The sequence below is a fragment of the Microcebus murinus genome, chromosome 4, assembly GCF_040939455.1.
Source record: "Microcebus murinus isolate Inina chromosome 4, M.murinus_Inina_mat1.0, whole genome shotgun sequence".
NCBI classification, from domain to species: Eukaryota; Metazoa; Chordata; class Mammalia; order Primates; family Cheirogaleidae; genus Microcebus; species Microcebus murinus.
In genome coordinates this window covers 18,766,039-18,781,969 of record NC_134107.1, presented here as the reverse complement: position 1 = coordinate 18,781,969, position 15,931 = coordinate 18,766,039, and the positions used below count along the sequence as shown (strand labels likewise).

The following is a 15,931-nucleotide window of genomic DNA, read 5'->3' as shown; positions in this document are numbered from 1 at the left end:
ATTTATAACTTTATTATAGAAAAAATGATTTACTATCCTACAGATTGTCCATCTGTTGTAGTGCAATTGATGATTCAAATTATTTATTGAATCCTACATCTATGGCAGCACATTTTACGATTATTGATTTTTGCATATATAAATGTTTAGTGAAATAGTTCTAAACCACATGTAAACAAATATAAAGCAATTAAAAATTTTGGACCATCTGTTGCAATATTTTAAAATTATTTTTGAATACTTTACCATATGTACTAGAATTTTATATGTGTGCTTGAAAAGTAAAATGAATTTCCAACTCATCAAATGTGTGCAGGTTCAGGATGGCCCCCTAAAATTGTAAGCAGGAAGCCCATACTTCTATGAGACATTAGCAAATGTTTCGACTACCGAATCTTGGGCAAATAACAACCGTTTTCTTTTTCTCATGTCGAAGGCATAGGTTGATTTTTATTTATGAAAAAAAAACCTTACTGACTAGGAAACAAAATTGCACACAGCATTGTTTGTTTGTTTTTTTCCTAGATACAACTCCTATGTTATTACAAAAGATTATTTCACTAATCAAACCCATGGGACATTAGAGTAATAAGGTCCTGAAGTGGAACCACACATAAGTGCTCATTGAAATTACAACAAAGATGTCATTACAATTCCATGGAGAAAGAATGAATTTTTCAAAAAAATAATTGTGGAGGAACTAGTTATCCATATGGATAAAAGAGACTTAACTTTTACCCCCCATTATACACATCTCTTAACTAGAATTAATTGAAAGACATCATTGACCTAAACATAAATGATAACAGTACAAAATTTTAACATACAAGATAGGGAAAACCTTCCCATGTTTGCAGTGGAACTTTTTTAGATAGAATACAAAAAGAATGACTCATCAAAAAATTGATCAAATAGACTTCATTGACATCAAAACCTTATAGTAAGAGTTTCATAATGGTGAAAGGAAGGGAAAATGTAAGCCACAGATTGTGAATAAACATTTGCATTTGCTATAGGTATGTGTGTGTCTGTGTGTATATGTGTGTGTGTGTGTGTGTGAGTGTGTATGTCTGACCAAGGATTCACATGTTGAATGCATAAAGAGCTCTTTCAATGAAAACAAGAAGACAAACCAACATCTGGCTCAAGAATGGCTAAAATATCTGAGCAAACACTTGACAATACAGATATACAAATTGCTTAAAATACATGCATAAATACTAAGTATCATTGTTATTACGGAAAGTCATATTAAAACCATTGTGATATATTGTATAGCTATTAGAATGGCTAAAATAAATATAACTGAAATACCAATTATTGGTGAAAAAATGGAGCAATTGTAATGGTGCTGGATTTCAGAGGGTGGTAAAAGGAAAAATAAAGTTGAAAGCAAGTTGGTATTACAGTATCTTATGAAGTTGCACATAAACTTCCCATCCAACCCAGGACCACTTTGCTGATATTTACCCAAGAGAATTGATATCCAATATTTTTACTTAGAAGAAAATTATTCTCTGTGGCATATACAATAACACAAGAAAGGGAAAGACAAAAGGAAGTACTCTGTGTGGGGTATATGTTTTTTGTGTGACTCTGTTTTCCTATAGGAGAAAATTTTTCCTCTATAAAGAGCTAACTAGTTGAGGAGCTGAAAGTATTTTTCCCTAGTCCAGCCTCTGATGACAGGCAGCTCTGGCTGGCATCTTCTTGGCCACCTGCTGAGAATGCAGAAAGCCCAGTTCAGCTGTGCCATGCCTTCTCACCTGCAAAAACTGTGATATAAAAGTATGTAATAGTTTAAGCCACTGAGTTGGGTATAATCTCTTGTGCAGCATAGAAATAATTAATGTAAGTGACACATAAAGCTGTGGCTCTGGTTCAAAAATTGCCTTCTCAGCTAGTCCAGGTTGCAGAGCTGTCAGTGATGGCTTATCCCTTTCCCTGTGGAAGAATGACAGTGCAGATGGCTGGAGTTCTAGAACAAGGCCATGTTCTATGACAAAAATCCTGTGCCCTGTAATAAACAGCCTTTGTTGTTTTAATGCTCTTTGGGGGAGAGTATGATAAGCATTAGTCACATTGTCAGGAGTCCAGGGAGGGACCAAGTATATCAAATAGTGCACAGTTAGGTGTAGTGGACCATTGGATACCAAGTGGTTTTAGAGAGCTAAACCTTCTTCCAAAGTACATCTGTTATTTTAGGAAGGTGTGGACACAATTTATTTATGACTTAATTGTATTAATATAAGCTTAGAAGAGTAGCATACCATATTAGAAGAAAACATAAATTACTTTCAATGAAGTTAATCAATGGTTCCAAAGGCAATGATAATTATTTTATGTTAAATTAAGTTAAATTGGCAGAATGCACATTCGGTTGTTTATGTATCTCAAGACACACAAGTGACATATAAAGACATAAAAAAGATAACAAATATTAACAACAGTTATCTTTTCATTGCTGTGATCTCACTCATTTATCATTTACTTTGAGTTTTACTATGTTATCTATGTGAATTTGAATATATTCTCTAATAAAAAGTTCTAAAATAAAGTAGTAAAATAAACGTGATGAGGCATTGTTTCCGCTGATTTAGAAGAAATTACATTCTGTAAAATGCTGCATAGGAAAGCATTTAAACTAATTTCTCTGATTGTGTACTAAAAATAAGTAGTTCAGTAAATGTTCTCTGGGGTCTAAATCCCCAAGGTCATGGAGGCATACATAAGCCCCACATTTTGTTACGAGAAGTCAGAGTCATCTTCCAACCTTCTTCTTCTCTCTCTCCTCCAGCTTCCTTTTCCTGAGTTTTTCTGGGTAGTAAGAAAGAAATATTCTTCTGGAACATTACTTGAAATTTATCATTGACTACTGCTATATTTACCATCTTTAAAATTTTAAGTAATTATAAAATTACTCAATTTTAAAGTAAATTCTGAGTGGGAACTTCCCTGGAGACTACTAATAAGTAAGAACAGGATCTTCTTAGGTGAGTTGCTTCAGAGGAGTGAAGTATCTTATCCTGTGTTATCTTTCTTACATTTGGGGGACATAGAAGTCTTGCAGCCTTGGAAGTAGAAAACTCTCCATTAGACTAAACGCAAAGTCCACTGAGTCTATGTGCACAAGGGCTCAGTTTGTTGATCTCTGATCTCTTTTTCCTTCTCTGGGGTATCAATCCTGATTTTTACTTTCAGGGTATCAAACATGCTTAGCATAGTACAGTCACACTATAGACAAATTTAAGGACTATTATAAATTCTGGGAACCTCTCAAATTCTTGTAGGAAGGAAAGAATAATAAGCATAAAGTAATAGTGCACAGAATATGCCATGACATTTTCAATTTCTAATAGTAATGCCTGTAGGTATACCAAGAATGCATAAGATCTTGCTGGAGTACGAAAGGGAACATTGCTTTGTGATAGAGTTTCATCTAAGGCTTCATCTAAGGCAAATACTGCATGAGTGTATTAGAAAAAGAGGATATTCCAGGTAAAATAAAATCAAAATTAAAAAAAGCCAAAGAATAAATGAACATATATTGTTCATTATAAACTGAGACTACTGGCGTGACTCAAGATGATTGAGTACAGGAGAGCACTAGGCTATGGCTTTAGGTAAAACCAAGCATGGAAATTTATATTTGAAAAGTTATAGAGGGCAAATGAAATTTTCAAATCCAAGATTTCCGTAAAACCACAAAACATGGGGGATGAAAAAATCAGTGATCTCGGTGGAGGCTGGGAGCACTACAGAGAAGTTGGCTGTGTCTCTGCTACCATAATCTGCTGGAGTCATGGTGGCAGTTGGATAAATCTTTTACAGGCACAAACTTGAGATGAGAAACAGAGCAACATAAAGAGTCAGATAATTATGAGAAGCAAATGGGAAACAGAGCAAATTTACTGAAGGGTTCTTATTAGTGAATTACAACTCAGGGGAATCAAAGGAGATTCAGGAAAAAGAGCTGAACTAAACTTTGGTGTTTTAAATTATATGTATATGTACATTGCTGCCCACTTTGGTCCTTGGTCTGTTTTGTAGATGTTTTATAATGAAATGAGGATTGAAAAACAAAATTAGTAGTCCATAAAACTAAAAATTAATAGGAGTGAAAATGGTGGAGCCTATATATCCTTGACTCCACAATCACCAGACTCTGAGCTCAGCATATTAGTATCATTTCTCAATGTGACACTTATATACCTATGAATTATGCATATACCTATGCATATACCTAATGCATATACCTATGCATTATCCCATCAGTGTTATTCTGTCCTTATTGATAAAAAATTGAGGCTCATAAATTTTGAATAATTTATGAAAGTTCACTCAGCCAATGACAAAGCCTGAAATTGAAATTGAATCGATATTTTCAAAGCCCATGCTTCCTTCACTATGCTGATCTGTCATGATTTGTTTGTCATTCCGGCTTCCTTTTGAATGAAATGCATTTTTTCCCGAGTGTCAGAAATAACACGTAGGTACAGAAGATATGACAGTTTCCTTCTACTTTAAACTGGTCAGACAAAAATTTTGTCTTTGTTGGTGGGATTCATACTCATAGTATTTTATTGACCTGAATGTTTCAGAGATGTGCTTGGTTTTGGCTCAACTTATTTTTAAAATCATTATTAAAAGATTATAGAGACTTGTGATTATGAACCGCTTGTGAATTTTAGATACTCATGCTCTCTCAAAATAACATGTCCAAATATAGCATAGATTTAGTGACTCAAAACGAGATAATCACATGTGTACCTTCAATCAAACCCCTCTGCAATCCCTATGATGTCACTGTTCTTGTTCTTGTCAGCAGAAATTTTGAGTGTGATTGTGTAACCACTGGTGATTACTACCGTATTCTCCATCTTGCTCTAAAGAACAGAAGAAGGCTTGGACAAAACACACTTTATGTTACTTTCCAATTCAGAAACTCCATGAGTATTTAATAATATAATATGCTGGGAAAGTTACAAGATTAAAAAATAAGAAGTTAAAAGATAATGAATACATAATGAGCAAGGGATCTAGATGAGTATGTTAAGAGCATAAGTGAAACCAGGTGAGAAAGCAGTTAACTAGGAAGGAAAACAAAGGAGTGGACGAACATATCAAAAATCCACCTTCACCGTTTTATCAAGTTGTTGCATTTTTTTAGAAAATTAAGGCAATTATGGCTGTATAAGGATGGAATCAATATAGAGGTTGAAGATATATAAGGCTATATTTCCTTCAATGTCTAAATATATTTTCAAAACTCAAAAATTCCTTTGATGCCTCATGAAAGTTCCCTTACATGAGATTCTCAGACTGAACATCTGCCAAGCAGCTATGGCAGCATCTTCTCCTCCAATGTTTTACCACCTTTGATCCTTTGTAATTTTTAGTGCTAAATTTATATTCATTAATATATTAATGCTATTAAAAAACACAGAATTTCAGAATAACGGAACTGTGAAAATAATGTCTTCAAGAAAACTGTAGAAGATTTTCTTCTATCCAGCCTAAAGAAAACTACAATAGTACCCCCTTTATCCATGGTTTCACTTCCTGTGGTTTCAGTTACATCCGGCCAACTGTGTTTGGAAAATAAATGAGAAATTCTAGAAGTCAACATTTCATAAGTTTTAATTCATGTGCTGTTGTGAGTAGTGTGATGAAATCTCACGCTGTCTATCCCACATGGCATGTGAATCATCCTTTTGTCTGGCGTATCTAAGCTGTACACACTATCTGCCCCTTAGTTACTTAAAAGGCATGTCCTTTATCAGATCAACTGTTGCTGCATCATAGTTTCTCTGTTCAAGTGACTCTTATTTTACTTTATAATCACCCTAAAGTGCAAAACTAGTGATGCTGACATTTTGTTATAATTGTTCTATTCTATTATTAGTTATTATGGTTAACTTTTCACTGTGCCTAATTTATAGAACTTAATCATGGGTATAAACATATATGAAAAAAACATGGTATATACAGTCTTTGTTACTATCGAGGGTCTTGAAGCACACCCACAGTGGATAAGTGGGGGGCACTATAGGTTGACATTTACCACTACAGATTAACTTCAAAAACTAGGTTAATACTAAGAAGATGTCTCACATCATAAACTTACATATGCCTTAGCTTGCTTATATAAACATTATGGGGCCACTTGCATTAAAATTCATCTTGTTATTGGGATATTTGAATTAATATGGTTTATGTTTTTTCCCAATGTCTGACACATGTTCAAAATTGTATAAATGCACCAGATAATAATTGTTTTGTTGTCATTATTTCAGATTTGCTTCAACAGTAATCATGTTGTCACCAGAAGGAAATCACAGTTTGGGAGCCACATTTACCCTCTTGGGCTTCTCGGAGTATGCAGATCTCCAGGTGCCCTTGTTCCTGGTGTTCCTGACCATCTACACGGTCACTGTGCTGGGGAACCTGGGCATGATCCTGATCATCAGGATCAACCCCAAACTGCACACGCCCATGTACTTTTTCCTCAGCCACTTGTCCTTTGTCGATTTCTGTTATTCGTCCATAGTGACACCCAAACTGCTGGAGAACTTGGTTGTGGAGGACAGGACCATCTCCTTCACAGGATGCATCATGCAGTTCTCCTTTGCCTGCATCTTCGTGGTGGCAGAAACGTTCATGTTGGCAGTGATGGCCTATGACCGATTCGTGGCAGTTTGTAACCCTCTGCTCTACACGGTTGTCATGTCCCCAAAGCTCTGTGTATCGTTAGTGGCTGGGCCCTATGCATGGGGTATAGTCTGTTCTCTGACACTCACCTATTTTGTCTTGGCATTATCCTTCTGTGGTTCTAACATCCTCAATAATTTTGTCTGTGAGCACTCTGTCATCATCTCTGTCTCCTGCTCCAATCCCTACATCATCCAAATGCTTTGTTTTGTCATTGCTGTATTTGATGAGGTGAGCAGCCTGGGAATCATCCTCACTACCTACATTATCATCTTTGTCACTATCCTAAAAATGCCTTCTGCTGGTGGGCGCCAAAAAGCTTTCTCTACCTGTGCCTCCCACCTGACAGCCATCACCATTTTCCATGGGACTGTCCTGTTCCTTTATTGTGTACCCAACTCTAAAAACTCATGGCTCATAATCAAAGTAGGTTCTGTATTTTACACAGTGGTCATCCCCATGCTGAATCCTTTGATTTACAGCCTCAGGAACAAAGACGTAAAAGACAGCGTCAGGAAGTTAATGAATCACCTAACAAAATTTTGTTGAAGACTATATTCCCAAAAGGAATTTGATTTATTATATTCAGGTATGTTCAATGCTTTTGGTAGAGATCATGATTCAGATTGTTACTAGACAATTCACTAGAGTTTTCTATTGTAATAAACAATTTATTAGATCATTTCCTTTTTATTAATATCAATGTTTAGAATTGTAGCTTTAAACCATATGTGAAGTAACAAAAGTGTTTCTAGTGGGATGAAATTTGTCTCTTAAACTGTTTATGTCCACCCAGAACATCAGAAGTCACCTTATTTTGAAATAAAATCTTAATAGATGGAATTGAGTAAGGATTGAGATGAAACTATAGTGGATAGTCTATAATGGATAGTGGATAGTCTATAGTGGATAGTGGATTAGAGTAGGGATTGAGATGAGACCATAGTGTATTAGGGTGAGCCTTGAATCCATGAGCATGTCCTTGCAAGAGACAGCAATGGTCGACACAGGGTTGCACAAAGAAGGCCATGTGGAGATGGGAGCAAATTGGCAGTTTGCTGTCACAGACCAGGGGCAAGGAAGAATTCTCCCCTACTTCCTTTAGACAGAGCAAAGTCTTGCCAGAACCTTGATTTCAGACTTATTTTCTCAAGAATTATGAGAAAATAAATTTATATTGTTTAAAGCCATCAAATCAGTGGTAATTTCTGTGATAACCCTGGGAAACATATGCAACAAGAAAATATCAGACCATAATACCTTAACCTTTCAACTATATATATATATATATATATATATAGCCTCTCAACTTATATATTGGCATGGCAAATCATTTCAAAAATATTCTCCAATGTAATGTTAGCAATGAGAATGCCAGAGTTACAGAAGAAATCTAAGAAGCCATAGCTGGATAGGGATGTGCATTTGGAAGTGTAAATGACAGAATGGGCCACTGTCTCCAAGATCCTACCAAGTTATTTGTTCTTTTCTTATCAAGAACTTCCTACACTTTTGTTATAATATAGAAGGTGATATTAAACACGACTTTTAATATCACGTAAAAAAGTTGATTCTATCTCTGCAGAAAAGACAGATAGAAAAAAAAACAAACAAACAAACAAAAAAAAAAAAGTTGATTCTATGTGATGGTCCTGAAAGATTACCAAGGGGACAAAAAATACAAAAATATATTAATCTCACAAGTCTCACAAATTGATGTGTCAAACTTGATTTTTTAAATTCTATTTAATAACACAGTGGACATGATGATATATTTCAGAAACAGTTTGTATAATCCTGCTTTGCTTGTTAAGGTTAATAATTAGTTGATTACACTTTTGACCTGCATAGAATGATTGTTTTTTTCCTGCCATACATGCTTGTATTCCTTTGATTCAAATATACTTTAAATTGATTATTCATGTGTTTGGCTTAAACTAGTGACTGACTGAGTTAGAAAAGATAATGAAGATGTTGTCTCTGTTTATCTCTTGCTAACCATGGTCTGTGTCACACAAAGCTCCCAGGACATGCACTGTGTAGGCACCTGATATTGTTGTTTCACATCATCAATTGTTTAGGTATTTTTTGTTTTCCTAGAGTTATAATGTTCATGTCAAATAAATCTTAACTTCACCATATTTTATAAAGTTATGCCACCAAACCCTGTCTTATATATGTGAGTTGATAGGCATTATAAAACCTAAAAGAAACAGATTTATTATTCTTAATTATTCTTAGTTGTAAACCAAGGATTCTAAAAGACTTTACCAATATTCTGGCCAATCACACATTTTTCAGGTAATGTGATTCAAAGTTTGTTCATCTTGGGAAATGAAATTAAACTTACAATTTTAATTTCACCATGGATTTGTATGTTTGTGTTTGTGTGTGTGCATAGTGTTGTGCTTAAGGATGCAAAATATATACCTTCACCTTCTCAACACACAACAAATTAAACATTATCAATCATCACGTTTCAGAATAAATTTATTACATGCATTCTGGTATATTGGCTTGTATATGGAGAACAGATGAGCTGTGAAAGGAGGAGCTCTTTGATCTTTGGTTTGTTAACAGAAGAGGAAAGTACGTGATAAGGGACAAAATAGAAAAGTCAGAAAAAAATTAATATTTATTTATTTATTTTTAATTCACTAAAGTATCTTACTACATCACCAGAATTTCCATCAAATCCAAGGTAATCAAAATCAGTGATTGTCAGACTTTCATGTACATACAAATTATCAGGAAAGGTTCTAACATGCAGATTCTGGTGCAGTGGATCTGGGGGGAGGCAGGATTCTGCATTTGTAGCAGACTTCCAAGTGATGCTGGTGTTATTGGACCTTGGACCACATTCTGCAAAGAAAGAATCTAAACAAATATATATTTTTATTTTGGATGAAATTCAACGGGTGTACGGTCACATTTAACAGACAAAAGATCAATATTTACAATATAGAAGTGTCTGTAAAATTAAGTAGAAAAAGAGAGTAAATACAACAGTGATAAAATTGGAAAACAAAATGAAACAAATTATTTTATCCATATGTTTATCCATGTGTTTATCCATGTGTGTCATACAAATATTATTTTCTGTGTATGCTGTGACATGAAAAATTGTGCCAAATCACTGCTCTGGAGAATGGAAAAACAAGCATCACATCACTTCCTAACACATTGGAACTAACCATGGGATCACAAGTGCACAGAGGAAGTAAAAGTCATAGAAAATCAAGTAGGAGAGAGGGGAAGTGGGGAGGGACAAAAACCCACCTAACAGGTACAATGAACATTATTCTGGTGATGGGTGCATTTATAGCCCTGACTCAAGCCATGTATCAAAAACATCTGGGCCGGGCGCGGTGGCTCACGCCTGTAATCCTAGCTCTTGGGAGGCCGAGGCGGGCGGATTGCTCAAGGTCAGGAGTTCAAAACCAGCCTGAGCAAGAGCGAGACCCCGTGTCTACTATAAATAGAAAAGAAATTAATTGGCCAACTGATATATATAAAAAAAAAAAATTAGCTGGGCATGGTGGCGCATGCCTGTAGTCCCAGCTACCCGGGAGGCTGAGGCAGCAGGATCACTCGAGCCCAGGAGTTTGAGGTTGCTGTGAGCTAGGCTGACGCCACAGCACTCACTCTAGCCTGGGCAACAAAGCAAGACTCTGTCTCAAAAAAAAAAAAAAACAAAACATCTGTACCCCGTTAATATTTTGAAATAAAAGAAATAAAAATAAAAGAAAATTGAATATTTGGGAAATGTTAAATAAAACATGGAAATATTTCCACTAAAAAAGAGAAAGTAAACGGTGTAATTATTTGAATCAATTTCCTGTAATAAGTCATTTATGTTGTGTGTCACTGAAGCATTGTCTGTTTTTGGGGAGATACAAGTAGATATTTTTTGTGATAAAAAGGGGCAATAATTCTTTTCTGATACCTTCATTCTCTGAGTTATGTGAATTCTATGAATAGAAAGCCTTAAACTTAAAACAGCTTACCTTGAAAATACACAGGACCACAGCAATTATATCTCTTGGGTAGATGATACTATAGAAGTTCAAAGAATTAGTTTAGAAATGACTGAAATCACAATTTCTTAATGGTTAAGAAAATGTAATTTTCAGTATACAATTTCCATCGTATCATTGAATATATTTGGTATTAAAATACTGTCAGTAGTTGTAATATTATTTTATTCTAATATTATATATTATAAAAATATTATAAAATATATAATATAGAAAACATACTATATAAAACACATATTTATATGTATCTATCTATAAATATATCTCATAAGGACCAACTAAACCACATTTCTGAATAAGTAATAAACATTTATTAGATTCCATTTATTTAGTAAAATAATAATAGTTATGCAGAATGTCAATAAAAGATCCATAAAAATACCCTAGGGGGCAGTGCACATTGATGGAGGGTTTTAATGGACGTTATAAAAGCATCTCGATGAGATTCTATAGCAAAGTATCAATCATTAGGTGGACATCATACATTAGATACATTTTAAGGTTTATTATAATTCTTAACCTCTATGGTCATTTAATTTTGTACTATGCCTAGAAAAGTTATAAAATGTAATTGCAATTAATACTATGATTTTATGTTCTACCAATAAAATGCCAAGCCATCTACTTGATCCTTAGTATCACTCTTAGATCAATAACGAGGTAATTTGTACTTCTTCTTCTCTTTTGTGTATTTTTTAAAAATGTATTTTCTGTCAAATTTATATGTTCAACTTGATGTTATATTGACGGGGCTGACATTTAAATAATAGAATGATTGCTATATATATTTGTACATCAGTGGTTCTCACACATTGGCATACATCAAACTTACCTGGAGGTGGGTTAAACCACAAATAGCCTCATCCCAGAGGTTTTGACTCAGGAGGTTGATGATGGGGCTGCAGGTTTGGCGACCACACTTTGATTATCACTGCTCTGTATAGCTCTTCACAGAAACACATGAAGCCTCTTTCCTCTTTCTATTCAGTTCTGCTTTTAAGGAATAACGCTTCTTTTTTTTTAATCCAGCAGGAATGATGATGTTATCTGAAAGAAATCAAAGCAGCAGACCTACTTTTATTCTCCTGGGTTTCTCAGAATACCCAGAACTCCGGGTTCCACTCTTTCTGTTTTTCTTGTTCATCTACACAGTCACTGTGGTGGGGAATTTGGACATGATAATAATTATCAAGATCAATCCGAAGGTCCACACAATTATGTACTTTTTGCTCAGTCATTTGTCCTTTGTAGACTTCTGTTATTTCACCTTAGTTACACCTAAACTGTTGGAGAACTTGGTTGTGGAAGACAGGATCATCTCTTTCTCTAGTTGTAGCTTGCCATTTTGCTTTGCTTGCATTTTTGCAGTGACAGAAACTTTCATGTTAGAAACAATGTCCTATGACCATTTTGTGGCAGTTTGTAACCCATTGCTCTATACTATTACTACGTCTCAGAAGCTTTGTGCTCTTCTGGTGGCTGGGTCTTACACATGGGGTGTAGTGTGTTCCCTGGTACTCATGTATTTTCTTCTTGAACTGTCCTATTGTGAATCTAACAACATCAATAATTTTATTTGTGACCAGTTTGTAATTGTTTCAGTCTCCTGCTCAGACCCTTATATCAGCCAGGTGCTGTGTTTTGCTATTGCTGTATTCAATGAGACAAGCAGCCTGATGATTATTCTTATTTCATATACACTCATTTTCATCACTGTTATGAAGATGCCTTCTGCAAGTGGGTGCTCGAAAACCTTCTCCACCTGTGCTTCCCACCTGACTGCCATCACCATCTTTCATGGAACCATTCTTTTCCTTTACTGTGTTCCTAATCCTAAAACTTCTAGGCTCATAGTAAAAGTGGCTTCTGTTTTGTACACAGTAATGATTCCCATGTTGAACCATCTGAATTGATCTATAGCCTTAGGAACAAAGATGTGAAGGATACATTTGGAAAATTAGTTCTCACTAGAATGCTTTGTCACTCATTAAAATTTTCTTAGATTTATAATTTCATTATAGAAAAAATGATTAACTATCCTATAATTTTCCACCTATTATAGTGCAATTGATGATTCAAATTATTTATTCAATCATATATCTATGGCAGAACGTTTTATGAGTATTGATTTTTGCATGTATGTTTAATGAAATAGTTCTAAACCACATGTAAATAAACATTAAAACAATTAAAAATTTTGGACCATCTGTTGCAATATTTTAAAATAATTTTTAAATACTTTACTATATGTACTAGAATTTTATATGTGTGCTTCCAAAGTAAAACTAATCCCCAATTCATCAAATATGTGCAGGTTCAGGATGGCCCCATAAAACTGTAAGCAGGACATCAAACTTCTGTGTGACTTTAACAAATGTTTTGGCTTACTGTACCTTGCACAACAAACAACCCTTTCCTTTTACTTGAGTCAAATGGCAGAAGTTGATTTTTATTTATGAAAAGTATAGCCTACTGACTAGGAAACAAAATTGAACTCAGCATTGTTCTGCCTTTTCTAAATACAACTCGTATTTTATTCTAAAAAATTATCTGACTAATCAACCCATGGGATATTATAGTAATAGCATCCCGGAATGGAACCACATAATTCAGGTCATTACTAAAAAACAATTATCGAGGAACTAGTTATCCATATGGATAAAAGAGACTTAACTTTTACTCCCCATTATACACATCTCTTAACTAGAATTAATTGAAAGATATCATTGACCTAAACATAAATGATAACAGCACAAAATTTCAACATACAAGATAGGGAAAACCTTTGCAAGTGTGTAGTGGAACTTTTTTTACATAGAATACAAAAAGAATTAATCATCAAAAAATTGATCAAATGGACTTCATTGACATAAACCTTATAGTTGCAGAACTGTCAGTGGTGGCTCATGCCAATCCCAGTGGCAGAATGACAGTGCAGATAGTTGGAATTCTGGAACAAGGCCATACTGTCTATGACAAAAATCCTGTGCCCTGTAATGAACAGCTATTATTGTTTTAGTGCTCTTTGGTGGAGAGTATGACAAGCATTAGTCACGTTGTCAGGAGTCCAGAGAGAGACGGAGTGGATCAAACTTAGAGTATTTAGGTATAGTGTAACCATGGGTCACCCAGTGGTTTTAGAGAGCTAAACATGCTTCCAAAGTACATCTGTTATTTAAAGAAGGTGTGGACTCAATTTATTTATGACTTAATTGTATTATTATAAGCTAGGAAGAGTGGCATACTATGATTAGAAGAAAACATATATTACTTTCACTGAGGTGAATCCATGTTTCCAAAGGCAATGATGATTATTTCATGTTAAATTAAAAAGCCAGAAAGTACACCCTATATCGTTTATACATCTCAAGACACACACACGACATATAAAGACAGAAAAATAAGGTAACCAATATTAACAACAGTTATCCCTTCATTGTTGTGTTTTCACTCATTTAGTATTTCCTTTGTGTTTTACTGTAGTTACTATGCTTGTTTCCTAAGTGAATTTGCATATTTTCCATAATAAAAATATATTTTCACTAAAATAAATTAGTGAAATAAACGTGATGAGGCATTGTCCCCAATTTATAGAAATTACATTCTGCAAATGCTATATAGGTAAGTATTTAACCTAATTTCTCAGACTGGGTTCTAAATATAAGTAGTTCAGCAAATGTTCTCTGGGGTCTAAATCCCCAAGGTCATGGAGGCATACATAAGCCCCACATGTTGTTACTAGAAGTCAGAGTCAGCTTCCTAGCCTTCTTCTTCTTCTCTGTCTCCTCATCCTCCTTTCTCTGAGTTTTTCTGGGTATTAAGAATGAAATATTCTTCTGGAACATTAATTAAAATTTATCATTGACTACTGCTACATTTACAAAACTTAACATTTTAAGTAATTTTAAAATTACTTAATTTTAAAGTAAATTCTGAGTGGGAACTTCCCTGGAGACTACTAATAAGTAAGAACAGGATCTTCAGGTGAGTTGCTTTCAGATGGGTGAAGTATCTTATCCTGTGTTATCTTTCTCCCATTTGGGGGACATAGAAGTCTTGCAGCCTTGGAAATAGAAAACCTTGCATTAGATTAAATGCAAAATCTCCTGAGTCTATGTGCCCAAGGGCTCAGTTTGTTGATCTCTGATCTCTTTTTCCTTCTCTGGGGTATCAATCTTGATTTTTACTTTCAGGGTATCAAACATATGCTTAGCATACTACAGTCACACTGAAAAAAATTAAGGACTATCATAAATTCTGGGAACCTCTCAAATTCTTGTAGGAAGGAAGGAATAATAAGCATAAAGTAATAGTGAACAGAATATGCCATGTCATTTTCATTTTCTAATAATAATGCCTGTAGGTATGCCAAGAATGCAGAAAATCTTGCTGGAGTAAGAAAGGGAACATTGCTTTGTGATAGGGTTTTATCTAAGGCTTTATATATTGCAAATTCTGCAGGAGTGTATTGGAAAAAGAGGATATTCCAGGTAAAATAAAATCAAAATCAAATAATCCAAAGAGTAAATGAACATGTACTGTTTATTACAACCTAGACTACTGTTGTGACTAAAGAAGTTTGAATACAGGGGAACAGCTAGGGTAAGACTTTATGTAAAACCAAGTACAGAAATTTACATTTGATAAGTCATAGAAGGCAAGTGAAATTTTCAAATCCAAGATTGCCTTAAAACCACAAAACTTGAGGGTTGAATAAATCCGTGACCTCAGTGCAGGGTAGGAGCACTGCAGAGAAGTTGGCTGGGGCTCTGCTACCATAACCTGCTGGAGTCATGTGGCAGTTGGATAAATCTACTGTAGGCACAAACCTGAGACAAGAAACAGAGCACCAAAAAGTGTCAGATAATTATAAGAAGCATAGGAAAAACATAGTAAATTTACCGAAGGGTCCTTATTAGTGAATTAGGACCAAAGGGGAGAAAAAGAGATGCAGGAAAAAGAGCTGAACTAAACTTTGGTGGTTTAAACTATATCTATATGTCCACTGCTGCCATATTTGGCTCTTGATCTGTTTTGTAGATGTTTTATAATGACACAAGGATTGAAAAACAAAATCAGTGGTCCATAAAACTAAAAATTAATAGGAGTGAGAATAGTGGAGCCTATATTTCCTGGACTCCACAATTATCAGACTCTGAGCTGAACATATTAGCTGAACATAT

General features: G+C 34.7%; 2 protein-coding genes across 2 annotated transcripts; both read left to right on the top strand.

Moving 5' to 3' along the window:
- The first annotated feature begins 6,315 nt into the window (after positions 1-6,315).
- LOC105861281 (olfactory receptor 5D13-like) lies at positions 6,316-7,260 on the top strand. Its single transcript, XM_076001371.1, has one exon. It carries the CDS (start codon positions 6,316-6,318, stop codon positions 7,258-7,260), a length of 945 nt encoding a protein of 314 aa, XP_075857486.1.
- Positions 7,261-11,785: 4,525 nt separating this feature from the next.
- LOC105861323 (olfactory receptor 5D13-like) lies at positions 11,786-12,661 on the top strand. The gene has a single exon (XM_012746715.3). The coding sequence runs from the start codon at positions 11,786-11,788 to the stop codon at positions 12,659-12,661; it is 876 nt and encodes a 291-aa protein (XP_012602169.3).
- The last annotated feature ends 3,270 nt before the right edge of the window (positions 12,662-15,931 follow it).

Excerpts from the sequence above, each read along its gene's own strand:
- LOC105861281 (XM_076001371.1), top strand. The coding sequence starts at position 6,316 with ATGTTGTCACCAGAAGGAAATCACAGTTTGGGAGCCACATTTACCCTC.
- LOC105861323 (XM_012746715.3), top strand. The coding sequence starts at position 11,786 with ATGATGTTATCTGAAAGAAATCAAAGCAGCAGACCTACTTTTATTCTC.